We start from the raw sequence: 11,616 nt of genomic DNA, 5'->3' as shown, positions 1-11,616 counted from the left end.
TAGTATTATCTTGGAACTATTTTCTTCTACACGGAAAAACCCAGCTTGCTGATCTCCTGAGTGATATTGACTTCATTAATTCACTAAATTCACATAGACTCTTCAAGCAATTGGATCTTCAATATATTGTAAATATTGTGGCAGGTATCGAGTGCTAGGTATGACAAGCTCTGTCTTCCAGGACACCTGATGCTACTTATCGTTTGGGTTTATCAACTAGACTTTCTGGGTGTTTTTTTTTCTGAAAAGTAATATGGACAGCAATAATAGAGATCTGTGGTAAACTTGGTCATTTGGCTATTCCATCCCTTTATCTCTTAATTCCTCTTAATATTCTTGTTGTTTCTACTTTTTTCACTTTATTTATAGGCTGGCAAATTCATTAAAAACCTTCATGAACAATTTCCTTAAAAGCCTTTTTATAGATATCGTAATTTTGAATAGCAGTGAGGTATGAGCCGGTCAAAATGATATAGATTAGTACTAATACCAACGACTACCATTCTACTACCAATCAACAAGAAATACCATGATCAGAACGAATTTGGAAGAATGAAGGAGGTCGAGTTACTCACGCCACACCATCCAGGGCCGAGTTTCACCGCCATGTCATTCGACCCGACCGGATCTAACGAAGAATCAACAACCAAATCAACAACACAGAATCATCCAATTTGAACCAATCCTACTACCAACTACTACGACTACCAACAACTACCTAGTTCGCTGGAAACGAACGTTAACTTGTCATCTACCTACCATATAGATTAGTACTAATACCAGGAAAGAGGCTTAAAAAACTTTCTTATCTTTATAATATTACACTACTTATAATTTTTTTGATCACCAATTTAACCAAATCTTGCTTGAAGTCAATGGAACATATTAGTCCGAAACATCTGCCTTCATTCCAGCCTCTGATAGATATTTATATTTATCAACTGGAGTAGAGTCACAAAATTTTTATTTTCCAAACCTCAGAAGACGTGTTTTTTTTCTAACATAATATTGAATCACCCTTACGATGACTGTAAATTAGTGTTGGGCATCACTAAAACTTTCGTCTTGTAAGTATTTCACGACTCTGTGACCCTTGCACTTTTGGCTGCGCACATACCTTTAAATGGCCGGCGAAAGATCTTTTTTTTTTTTTTTTGAGAAAAAAAAACTTTGCTGGAACCGCTGACGGGTCCGATTCAAATAAATCTTCGGGGTGCGGAAAATTTCCACAAAACAGGGTAAAACTTTTATGTCTCAACACCAGCTGACTGTCCGACAAAACCCGACAGTTCGGTGGAGTGTATAGGCGCTATCCTTCCATAAATCGTTTTAGAAAGTTCTCCAATGAATTATTTTTGAAAAACAGAATTGATTTGATGCATTCTGACACATATTTTGCTGCAAAAACTTATAAAAATAATATTTTTAATTATACGAGAAATAAAGTGGGAGAACAATTGGAGGTACATTGGCTCACATTGAACTAGTTGATGATATCCGGCTAAATTTGTTCCAAACCAAACTGAAATCGTGAACAGCAGTCATATATTGAGAAAGTCTTCAAAGTGAATGCATAAATTTACGTTTGTTTTGTAAATGGTTAATTGCAATAGATTCAAAAGAAAAAAAAATCCCAAATAACTTGAAATTTAGTTTAATAAATCCGAATAAGTCTCTGTCTGACTTATTATGTATAAGCGAATAACTTCGCGTTGGTCCTTTTATAACAAATATGGCGGTCATTTTGCAGTTCGCCAAACTCTCTAACAGTAAGATATGAATCGGATTTTTTCAAAGTCTTTTGATGTACTGAGAGCAGAACGCAAAGCTCCATGTACTAAGAAAATATCAACAATAAGTTTTGAAATAACAGGTTTAATAAATATATAGATATACTGTTTGTATACATAAATTAAATTTTACGTTTTGTTTAAGCTTCATCTTGTTCCCCTTCTTCTTCATCAAATTCTCCCTCCTCTTCAGCTGTAGCATCCTGGTACTGTTGATATTCAGATACCAGATCATTCATGTTGGATTCAGCTTCAGTAAATTCCATTTCATCCATACCTTCACCAGTATACCAATGAAGGAAAGCCTTTCTTCTGAACATAGCTGTAAACTGTTCAGAGATTCTCTTAAATAGTTCCTGAATGGCTGTCGTATTACCAATAAATGTTCCAGACATCTTCAGACCTCTTGGTGGAATGTCACAAACAGCAGTTTTAACATTGTTTGGAATCCACTCAACAAAGTAGCTGCTGTTCTTATTCTGAACATTCAACATCTGTTCGTCTACCTCTTTCATGGACATACGACCTCTGAACATGGCAGCTACTGTCAGATAACGACCATGACGAGGATCACAGGCAGCCATCATGTTCTTGGCATCGAACATCTGTTGGGTGAGTTCGGGTACAGTCAGAGCTCGGTATTGCTGGGAACCTCGAGAGGTGAGAGGAGCAAATCCTGGCATAAAGAAATGAAGACGTGGGAAAGGTACCATGTTGACAGCGAGTTTTCTGAGATCGGCGTTGAGTTGACCAGGGAATCGGAGACAGGTGGTAACTCCAGACATTGTGGCTGATACCAGATGGTTTAGGTCACCGTAAGTGGGTGTGGTCAGTTTGAGGGTACGGAAACAGATATCATATAGAGCCTCATTATCAATACAGTAAGTCTCGTCTGTATTTTCTACCAGTTGATGAACTGAGAGGGTGGCGTTGTAAGGTTCCACAACAGTATCAGATACCTGAAATTATAAGAAAATGGTAGATTTACTTTTGATATGTGACAAGATGTAGGACAACATGATCCTGTTATTGATGGGAATCAACCGTAAGTAGGTAGAATGGCGCTAACGTCCTTCCTAAAACTGTCAATATGGGCACTCTATATATCATTTTAGCTGTATGAACTCTAAAAGATTACACACCAGTAAGACGTAAATATCTATCACGAGAACATAAGGATCTTTAGTTCTAATAATATCTTACCTTTGGTGAAGGACAAACAGAGAAGGTGTTCATAATTCTATCTGGATATTCTTCACGGATTTTACTGATGAGGAGAGTTCCCATACCAGAACCAGTTCCACCACCCAGAGAATGGGTCAACTGGAATCCTTGTAGACAATCACAACTTTCAGCTTCTTTACGGACAACATCAAGAACTGAATCTACCAATTCTGCACCTTCTGTGTAATGACCTTTAGCCCAGTTATTACCGGCACCAGATTGTCCGAAGACAAAGTTATCTGGACGGAAGATCTGACCAAAGGGCCCCGATCTTACAGAATCCATGGTACCAGGTTCCAAGTCGACGAGAACAGCTCTGGGTACATATTTACCACCGGTAGCTTCATTATAATAAACGTTGATTCTCTCCAACTGAAGATCAGAATCACCGTGGTAAGTTCCAGTTGGGTCAATACCATGTTCATCAGAGATCACTTCCCAGAACTGAAAGAAAAGACAACTGATTTTTACAAAATAAAGTAAGAATTCGTGGACAGAAGAAAGAGTAGTTGAGGGAGGCCCTGTGAAAGGTCAAATGTAGACCATTTGAAATCCGTGGGCTTCTGGGAGCCTCTGACAACCTCTCATTTTTCGACTCCTCCTCGTGCATTTTCTAGATATGCCCCTGAACAGAATGTTTAACAAAACTGTTCTTTTATGGACTGAAGTCTTCACACTGAACAAGATAATCTATCAGAATATAAAACGAGTTACTTACCTTAGCTCCGATCTGATTACCACATTGACCAGTTTGCATATGAACGATTTCTCTCATGTTGATGGTTGTGAGAACTGACTAGAGTCTAGAAGTGTAGTTGAAAGTAGAATGATTTTGTTCAGATTTGTCAGTGTTTTATATCAGACTAGGTTTTCAGTTACCATGAAAATTGTAATAACCTTATCAACAACATTGACTTTCGGACATCGACTAATTCTTTAATCCAATCAGATTTAAATCTTAAAATCAATCTGATTGATGTCCTGCCACTAGTTAACCCTCTCAATAATGAGACAGATTCTAACAACATTATTAACAGTTGAGTGCATATTAAGCTCCATGCTTGTTGGTAACAAGTTCTTACCTCAGACATAGTCTGATCTTACAAACAAACCAAAGCAGCTTTAAAGGGACAAGGGAGTTGATTTCAGTCTTGAAAATATGTAAATAGTGTATAGAAGTACCTGAAATGTACGAATATCGTATAATTCATTCAAAACTATCTCAAACTAGGAATTCATTTTCCTATTTCTATAGATGTCTTCTATATATGGCAGTGTCTCGAAACGCGGATAATTCTAGACACACGTGGATTTGAAGGTTCAAATGTCGATGGTGAGCTATTAACACTATTATTGATTGGCTGCGCTTAAAAATTCTCGTTTCTGAGAATAAAGTATGGTTGGTCAAAAAGATAGTGCACCTCTCACTTTAAAAAGATGATATAAACATTTGACAGATCTCCTTTTCAATATTGCATTTTTTAACCGAGTTTATTTCTTATGTAATCAAATAAAATGTGTCTATGATTGACAAGTACCATTTTAAATTTTCCAATATTCTTTGAGCCTATTGAGTGTAAATATCTAATATAATTTTCTTATTTTTTTTAATCTTAAGATTTTTGTTCAAAACTGTTTGTATTGTTGGTCTTGTATGACTTATGTTCTACATTAGATTTCTATATTTTCGTCTTAAATGTTAGCATTCATAATTAAACCGTAGTTTTTCAATATAAACACTGGTATGATTTGTTGATAAGAATTTCAATAAAAGGGGGGTGGGGGTGGGTATGCAACAGACAAATGTTAATTTGAGAAATGTAATAGTTTGTTTTTTGTGTATCAGTGATACTATCACTTCATCTACAACTGTTGGTTCCAGATCGACAAATAAAACTCTTGGAACATGTTTACCAGCTTCAGTCTGACTGGATAATATAAATATTTCACTGGCAAAGAACAAACATAGTCTTGATATATTATTAAGAATCTCGTCTTCGTTTTGGAATGTCAAGCCTGTAGCTCAAGTTTTCTATTGGTCAATATATTTCAATAAAGCCATGTCTCGTTTCGGGTATCCATGATTTCGATCAACCGTATTGTGGGTTCTTAGTCCTTATTCTAATCCTTAGGACTAATCCATTCACCTGGAGGTATATTCCATCTTGGCCAAGATAAATTTGTCTAACAATTAGGATGTCTAACTTATGGGATAAAATCATCTGATTTAACTCTATAACCATATAACTATGATTTAATTAGACAATCCATTATAATCTTATTCGATAATCCAATCAGATCGATAATAGATAATAGATATTGTTATAATGATTTCTATGTAATAATTGCCAGGATTACTGAACAAATAAAGACAAATGAGCTAATAGCTGATTAAGAGTACACCAACAGTATCTAACAACAAATAAACAACAGATCTCTTGTTTCAGGTATAAGTTACAAGTTAAAATCACCAACTCTACATTCAGCGGTAATATCTTGCCTTGGTTAGTTTCAACTCTTCCTCCAAGGTTCCCGTCTCTCAACCTTCGTCAATTTTAACTTCTTTTAGTTTCAACTTCTATCAACCTTCAATATGGTAAGTGAACCTTTTTCAGTTTACTTTTTAACTCAGGGGTAGCACAATGTTAGTAAGCGTATCTTTACTATTTTGCGGAACAATAAAATACTTAAGATTAGTAGAATACAACATGTATTTTGTTCCGTTATTTAATGTGATCTCTAAGACTTTAGTTAGTCTCTCCTTAGGGGTATCTTTATCATTAAAGAATTTTAATTAATAAGTGGAAAGTATGTTTTCATTGACTGGTTATCTGTTTCCCATTATCAATTTGTATGAATAAAAGAAATGAAAGTATTTCCTTGGCCATCCGATATTATAAGCTTATTGATATACTTAATTCCCGTCCTCATTGACTGGAATATCAACCATATAATCTTCTTTTGTTTCAGCGTGAGTGTATCTCTATCCATGTTGGTCAAGCTGGTGTCCAAATGGGCAATGCCTGTTGGGAGTTGTACTGTTTAGAACATGGTATCCAGCCTGATGGCCAGATGCCTTCTGATAAAACTATTGGAGGTGGAGATGATTCCTTCAACACTTTCTTCAGTGAGACTGGAGCTGGTAAACATGTTCCAAGAGCTGTATTTGTTGATCTGGAACCAACAGTTGTAGATGAAGTCCGAACTGGTACTTACCGCCAACTCTTCCATCCTGAACAACTTATCACTGGTAAAGAAGATGCTGCTAATAACTACGCTCGAGGTCACTACACAGTGGGCAAAGAGATCATTGATTTGGTTCTTGACAGAACGAGGAAGCTGGCTGATCAATGTACTGGTCTTCAAGGATTCCTAATCTTCCACAGCTTTGGTGGGGGAACTGGATCTGGTTTCTCTTCCTTGTTGATGGAAAGATTGAGCGTCGATTACGGCAAGAAATCTAAGCTGGAGTTTGCTGTTTATCCTGCTCCACAAGTATCAACTGCTGTAGTAGAACCATACAACTCCATCCTTACAACCCATACTACACTGGAACATTCCGATTGTGCCTTCATGGTGGACAACGAGGCTATCTACGATATTTGCCGACGAAATCTTGATATTGAGAGACCAACCTACACCAACTTGAACCGGTTGATTGGACAAATCGTTAGCTCCATCACTGCTTCACTTCGATTTGATGGTGCTTTGAACGTCGATCTTACTGAGTTCCAGACCAACTTGGTACCTTACCCACGTATCCATTTCCCATTGGCTACCTATGCTCCAGTCATATCTGCTGAGAAAGCCTACCATGAACAACTTTCTGTAGCTGAAATCACCAATGCTTGTTTCGAGCCAGCCAATCAGATGGTTAAATGTGATCCTCGTCATGGTAAATATATGGCTTGCTGTATGTTGTACCGAGGTGATGTTGTTCCCAAGGATGTCTACGTTGCTATTGCAACCATTAAAACCAAGAGAACTATCCAATTTGTTGACTGGTGTCCAACTGGTTTCAAAGTCGGTATCAACTACCAACCACCAACTGTTGTACCAGGAGGTGATTTAGCCAAGGTCCAGAGAGCTGTTTGTATGTTGAGTAACACGACTGCTATTGCTGAAGCTTGGGCTCGTCTTGAGCTAAGAGAGCTTTTGTTCATTGGTATGTTGGTGAAGGTATGGAAGAAGGTGAATTCTCTGAAGCTAGAGAAGATTTAGCTGCTCTAGAGAAAGATTATGAAGAAGTTGGAGTTGATTCTGTTGAAGGTGAAGGAGAAGAAGAGGGAGAAGAATATTAAACTCAATTGAAATTTAATTACTGAATAAATTATTTATATTTACTAATTACATTGATGTCTGTTACATTATCTACTTGTAACCACTAATTATAAATCTATCTATTGTCTGACTAGTTTCCATCGTGATTTATCAATGCAGTAATATATCAATTCAATTGTGAGTTTATTGCTTAGGAGTTGCGATTGGTGCTAAGGGTGGGGCTAATACTGTCAGTAATTATCCGTCCAGTCACTCCCCTCTCAATACATTTACAGAGTAAATCGTGATATAATCAACATTTAAACCTAGAACTTATAGCACACCTAAGCACCCCCAATCGTTTATACAACGAAAAGTTCAAAGGAAATGATATCATGATGTTATTATGAATACTTGTGGTTAAAGGGGTATTCCGCTTTTTAGTAAAATGTTTTCAATACTAAAAATCGACCACCTAAAAGATGTAATTACAAACATAAACCAATAACCAGAACACCGCGTCAACCAAACAATTGCCAAAGCCTTGGAACCCAAAACAGCCAAACCAATAGCTAAGCCGGAACACCCACCTGATAGAGTGAACATACCACTTAATGGGAACTCATAAGATTAAAAGATTGCTGAAACAAGCTGGGATTGAACCCTTTTTACTGGCCAAAGGCCAAAAGACATCACGAATGCTAATGGGAAACTACTACTAACAAATAAAGCTGATCCCAAAGGATGTGTGTATCTTGTGGGAATTTTTACATGTTGAAACGAAAAGACCACTGCAAAAAAGAATCAAAGAACATCAATCAAATACAGCTAATAACCAATCAGCAATCAAAGACCACATAAAAGCTACAGGCCACAAACTTATTGGGATGAAACCATAACATTAGCTATCAATAAGAACAATAAAAAAGAAAGAAAAATCATTGAAGCCATCCAAATTAGAAGAAATAATCCATCAATCAATAGAGATCCTGAAGTTTTTATCCCTAGCGACTATGATAACCTTATCCATTAATTAACAGTTATAACTCACAATTAGAATTCTTAACAATATATACTTGTTAACCTTTATAATATTAGTACTTGAAATCCATTAAGACTGAATCATTAAAACTAAAAACGTCCTTAACAACCTGAAAATATTTCTAAAGAATACTATTTATATCTATGTATCTACTTGATTGAAATGTATTGTTATATAAGGGTTGATTAAAACGGGGAGTATTTATTGTTAATTAAGCAGTTTGCCCTTGTTTTGGTGTTGGGTCTTATAATCGGTCGATATTATTAGTTGAAATCTTTAGAAAACGTAGGATACATATTTCTATACAATTCGGCTTTTATTTAACTTAAATCCGTACAGTAGTTTTCAAACAGCTTCCAAAAAGCATAACCAACTTAAAAACCTTACGTAATGTTTTTAAATATTTTTGGCGTTTAAAAATCAACGGCTGGAATTATTTAGTCAAAACTTTCAGATACGTTAAATGGCACATTTCTCGAGATTTGAGAGCAAAAAATGTCCCTTTCTTGCGACTTCGACTTTAAAGACGGATATAGTGTCGATAAAGTGTAAAACAGAAGAAGCTTATGCACGAGATACGTTTCCGGAGAACAAATTCCGGGCGTCTTGAATGCTATAGTATTCACTTCTTCTATTTTCCACTGTATCTATGATCCCGCATCGCATGTCGCATAATTCATATAATTTCCACAACACTTTATTTTGGCTTCTGGGTAACAATATCTATAATTCAAACAAATTTTCGGACAGCTTCTCGTTTTCTTATCTGGTAACTTCAGGAAACACCAAGCTCTGGGTATTACATACTTATACAAATGATAGTGGTAGTTCTGCTGATTCGAACGGTGGCATAACGTTGTTATCAATGTCCAGACAAGTTCTATTTCCGGCAGTTTGATCGATTTCGCATCCACCACAATCTCCCCCACATAATCCTGTTATCACGTGACCACCCATAGACCGGGTTATATTTCCAATGACTGCTGTTGCTCCGACGGTTTTTCACGTCAAAGAGTCTGGAAACTTGCCGATTTCAAATTTTCCCAAAACACCACAACCATTATCTTTAACAATCTTTGGCAGTACCATAAGGTTGGCGATTTAGAGAACTATTTTGTGAAGAAATGTGCATTAATATTGTTCTTAGAACAACTGTGTATCGTCAGTTTTAATTTTTGAAATTCTGTGTTTCCCACCCCTTTGATCTCGGGATTATCTAATGGACTCATTGAACAGTCTGTTCATGTTCTCTGGTATTCCAATAAGGACGCCATGTTCAGATGTTGAAGGCTGACGTATCCACCATCACCCCATTTACAGAACACCTTAATTCGAGTTTGGTAAGCGGGAATATACAGCCAATAATCCTTTTCTTCCATACTTTCATTACATTTTCTAATTTCACCACATTAAGAATACGGTGAACAGACAAACTCACTCCACGTTGAAACGCTACTCCTGTCACGTCGCCGTATGATCACCAGACTCAAAGTTTTGAAACGATTCGTGTGCGTTGTTGACGTGAAGAGTGACTAAAAAACCATGAAACATTTCCTTACAATAGAAGTGAGCCCTGACATTTCACAACGAGGACAACACTCTTAACAATATATCAAAACTATATTTGTTCTTTGCTAGTGAAACTTTATAACTTTATTGGACATTTTATTAGTCATCAATTTTCAACCACATTTTGCTTGGAGTCAATGGAACATTATACACAATATATACATAGACTGTTTTAAAGGTATAAAGTAAAATAAACTAATAAAAAAAGGCAAACAATAGTCTTTCAACAGTGAAACATATATATACAAATAGACCGAAACATTTGTCTCTATTCCAGCTTCTGATAGCTATTTTGAAAGTTGTCGACTGATTTGGTCTACTCCAGTCGATAACTGTTAAAATATCTATCAGAGGCTGCAATAGAGGCATATGTTTCGAACTAATATATATATATATATATATATATATATATATATATATAAACAGATAATGGTAATAAAACGTCGGGAATAAAACAAATATATTATATATCAACAGATAATGTTAATTAAACAGACAATAACAATTACATGGAATAAAGTACTATAATTTTGTCTTTAAACATATGAAATAATGACGATGATCTTTAATTTAGTGAGAGGTGATGGGTTCCATAGTAAACTTGCTGTATATTTAAAAGCCCTTGTCATGGCACGAAGTTTACATATAGGCAAATATAATTTTTGATACGATTCAAAACGAAGATGGAGATTTGTTGATGAAATATTGGATTTAAGAGGAAAATAATTGTTAAGATAATCTGGACAAATATCTTTCACTAAGAAATTTTTTGAAAAATAAATGTAGGCTGGTACATTTATGAGGAATCTAGGAATACATCCAACGGTTTTGGTAATGGAAGTTGAACGATTTTTTCATTTTTAATGGCCCGAGAGGGAGAGGGGAGTGGAGCCTTGGTATACGCCACAGCTGTTGTTCTAGTTGATTACTACAGTAAGTAGATGGTGGAGCTCAAATTGAACTAGCTGATGATGTCCTGCTAAATGTGTTCCATACCGAACTAAAATCTTGAGCAGTAGGATATGAATGTAAAGTAAAATTCATTTTATGGAGCAAATATTCAAATTAAGTTTTGAAATAACAATTTTAATGATTGATAATATAAATATTGCGTTTTGTTTAAGCTTCATCTTGCTCCCCTTCTTCTTCATCAAATTCTCCCTCCTCTTCAGCTGTAGCATCCTGGTACTGTTGATATTCAGATACCAGATCATTCATGTTGGATTCAGCTTCAGTAAATTCCATCTCATCCATACCTTCACCAGTATACCAATGCAGGAACGCCTTTCTTCTGAACATAGCTGTAAACTGTTCAGAGATTCTCTTAAACAGTTCCTGAATGGCTGTCGTATTACCAATAAATGTTCCCGACATCTTCAGACCTCTTGGTGGAATGTCACAAACAGCAGTTTTAACATTGTTGGGAATCCATTCAACAAAGTAGCTGCTGTTCTTATTCTGGACGTTCAACATCTGTTCGTCTACCTCCTTCATGGACATACGACCTCTGAACATGGTAGCTACTGTCAGATAACGACCATGACGAGGATCACAGGCAGCCATCATGTTCTTGGCATCGAACATCTGTTGGGTGAGTTCGGGTACAGTGAGAGCTCGGTATTGCTGGGAACCTCGAGAGGTGAGAGGAGCAAATCCTGGCATAAAGAAATGAAGACGTGGGAAAGGTACCATGTTGACAGCGAGTTTTCTGAGATCGGCGTTGAGTGACCA

General features: G+C 36.3%; 2 protein-coding genes across 2 annotated transcripts in view; one reads left to right on the top strand and one right to left on the bottom strand.

Annotated features, from left to right (window-relative positions):
- Positions 1-1,209: 1,209 nt before the first annotated feature.
- LOTGIDRAFT_230936 (hypothetical protein) lies at positions 1,210-3,830 on the bottom strand. The gene is made up of 3 exons (XM_009051174.1): positions 3,733-3,830; positions 2,994-3,458; positions 1,210-2,749 (listed from the first exon to the last, which is right to left on the bottom strand). The coding sequence occupies exons 1-3, from the start codon at positions 3,787-3,789 to the stop codon at positions 1,931-1,933; spliced, it is 1,341 nt and encodes a 446-aa protein (XP_009049422.1). The 5' UTR covers positions 3,790-3,830; the 3' UTR covers positions 1,210-1,930.
- Positions 3,831-5,502: 1,672 nt separating this feature from the next.
- Positions 5,503-11,616, top strand: part of LOTGIDRAFT_213170 (hypothetical protein) — a 6,823-nt gene continuing 709 nt past the window's right edge. The window contains exons 1-2 of the mRNA XM_009051173.1: positions 5,503-5,610; positions 5,985-6,915. Of these exons, the coding sequence (XP_009049421.1) occupies positions 5,608-5,610; positions 5,985-6,915 (934 nt within the window). The 5' untranslated portion in view covers positions 5,503-5,607. The remainder of the gene's footprint in view (positions 5,611-5,984; positions 6,916-11,616) is intronic.

The sequence above is a fragment of the Lottia gigantea genome, assembly GCF_000327385.1.
Source record: "Lottia gigantea unplaced genomic scaffold LOTGIsca_16, whole genome shotgun sequence".
Lineage (NCBI taxonomy): Eukaryota > Metazoa > Mollusca > Gastropoda > Lottiidae > Lottia > Lottia gigantea.
This window is presented reverse-complemented; position numbering and strand designations above follow the sequence as displayed.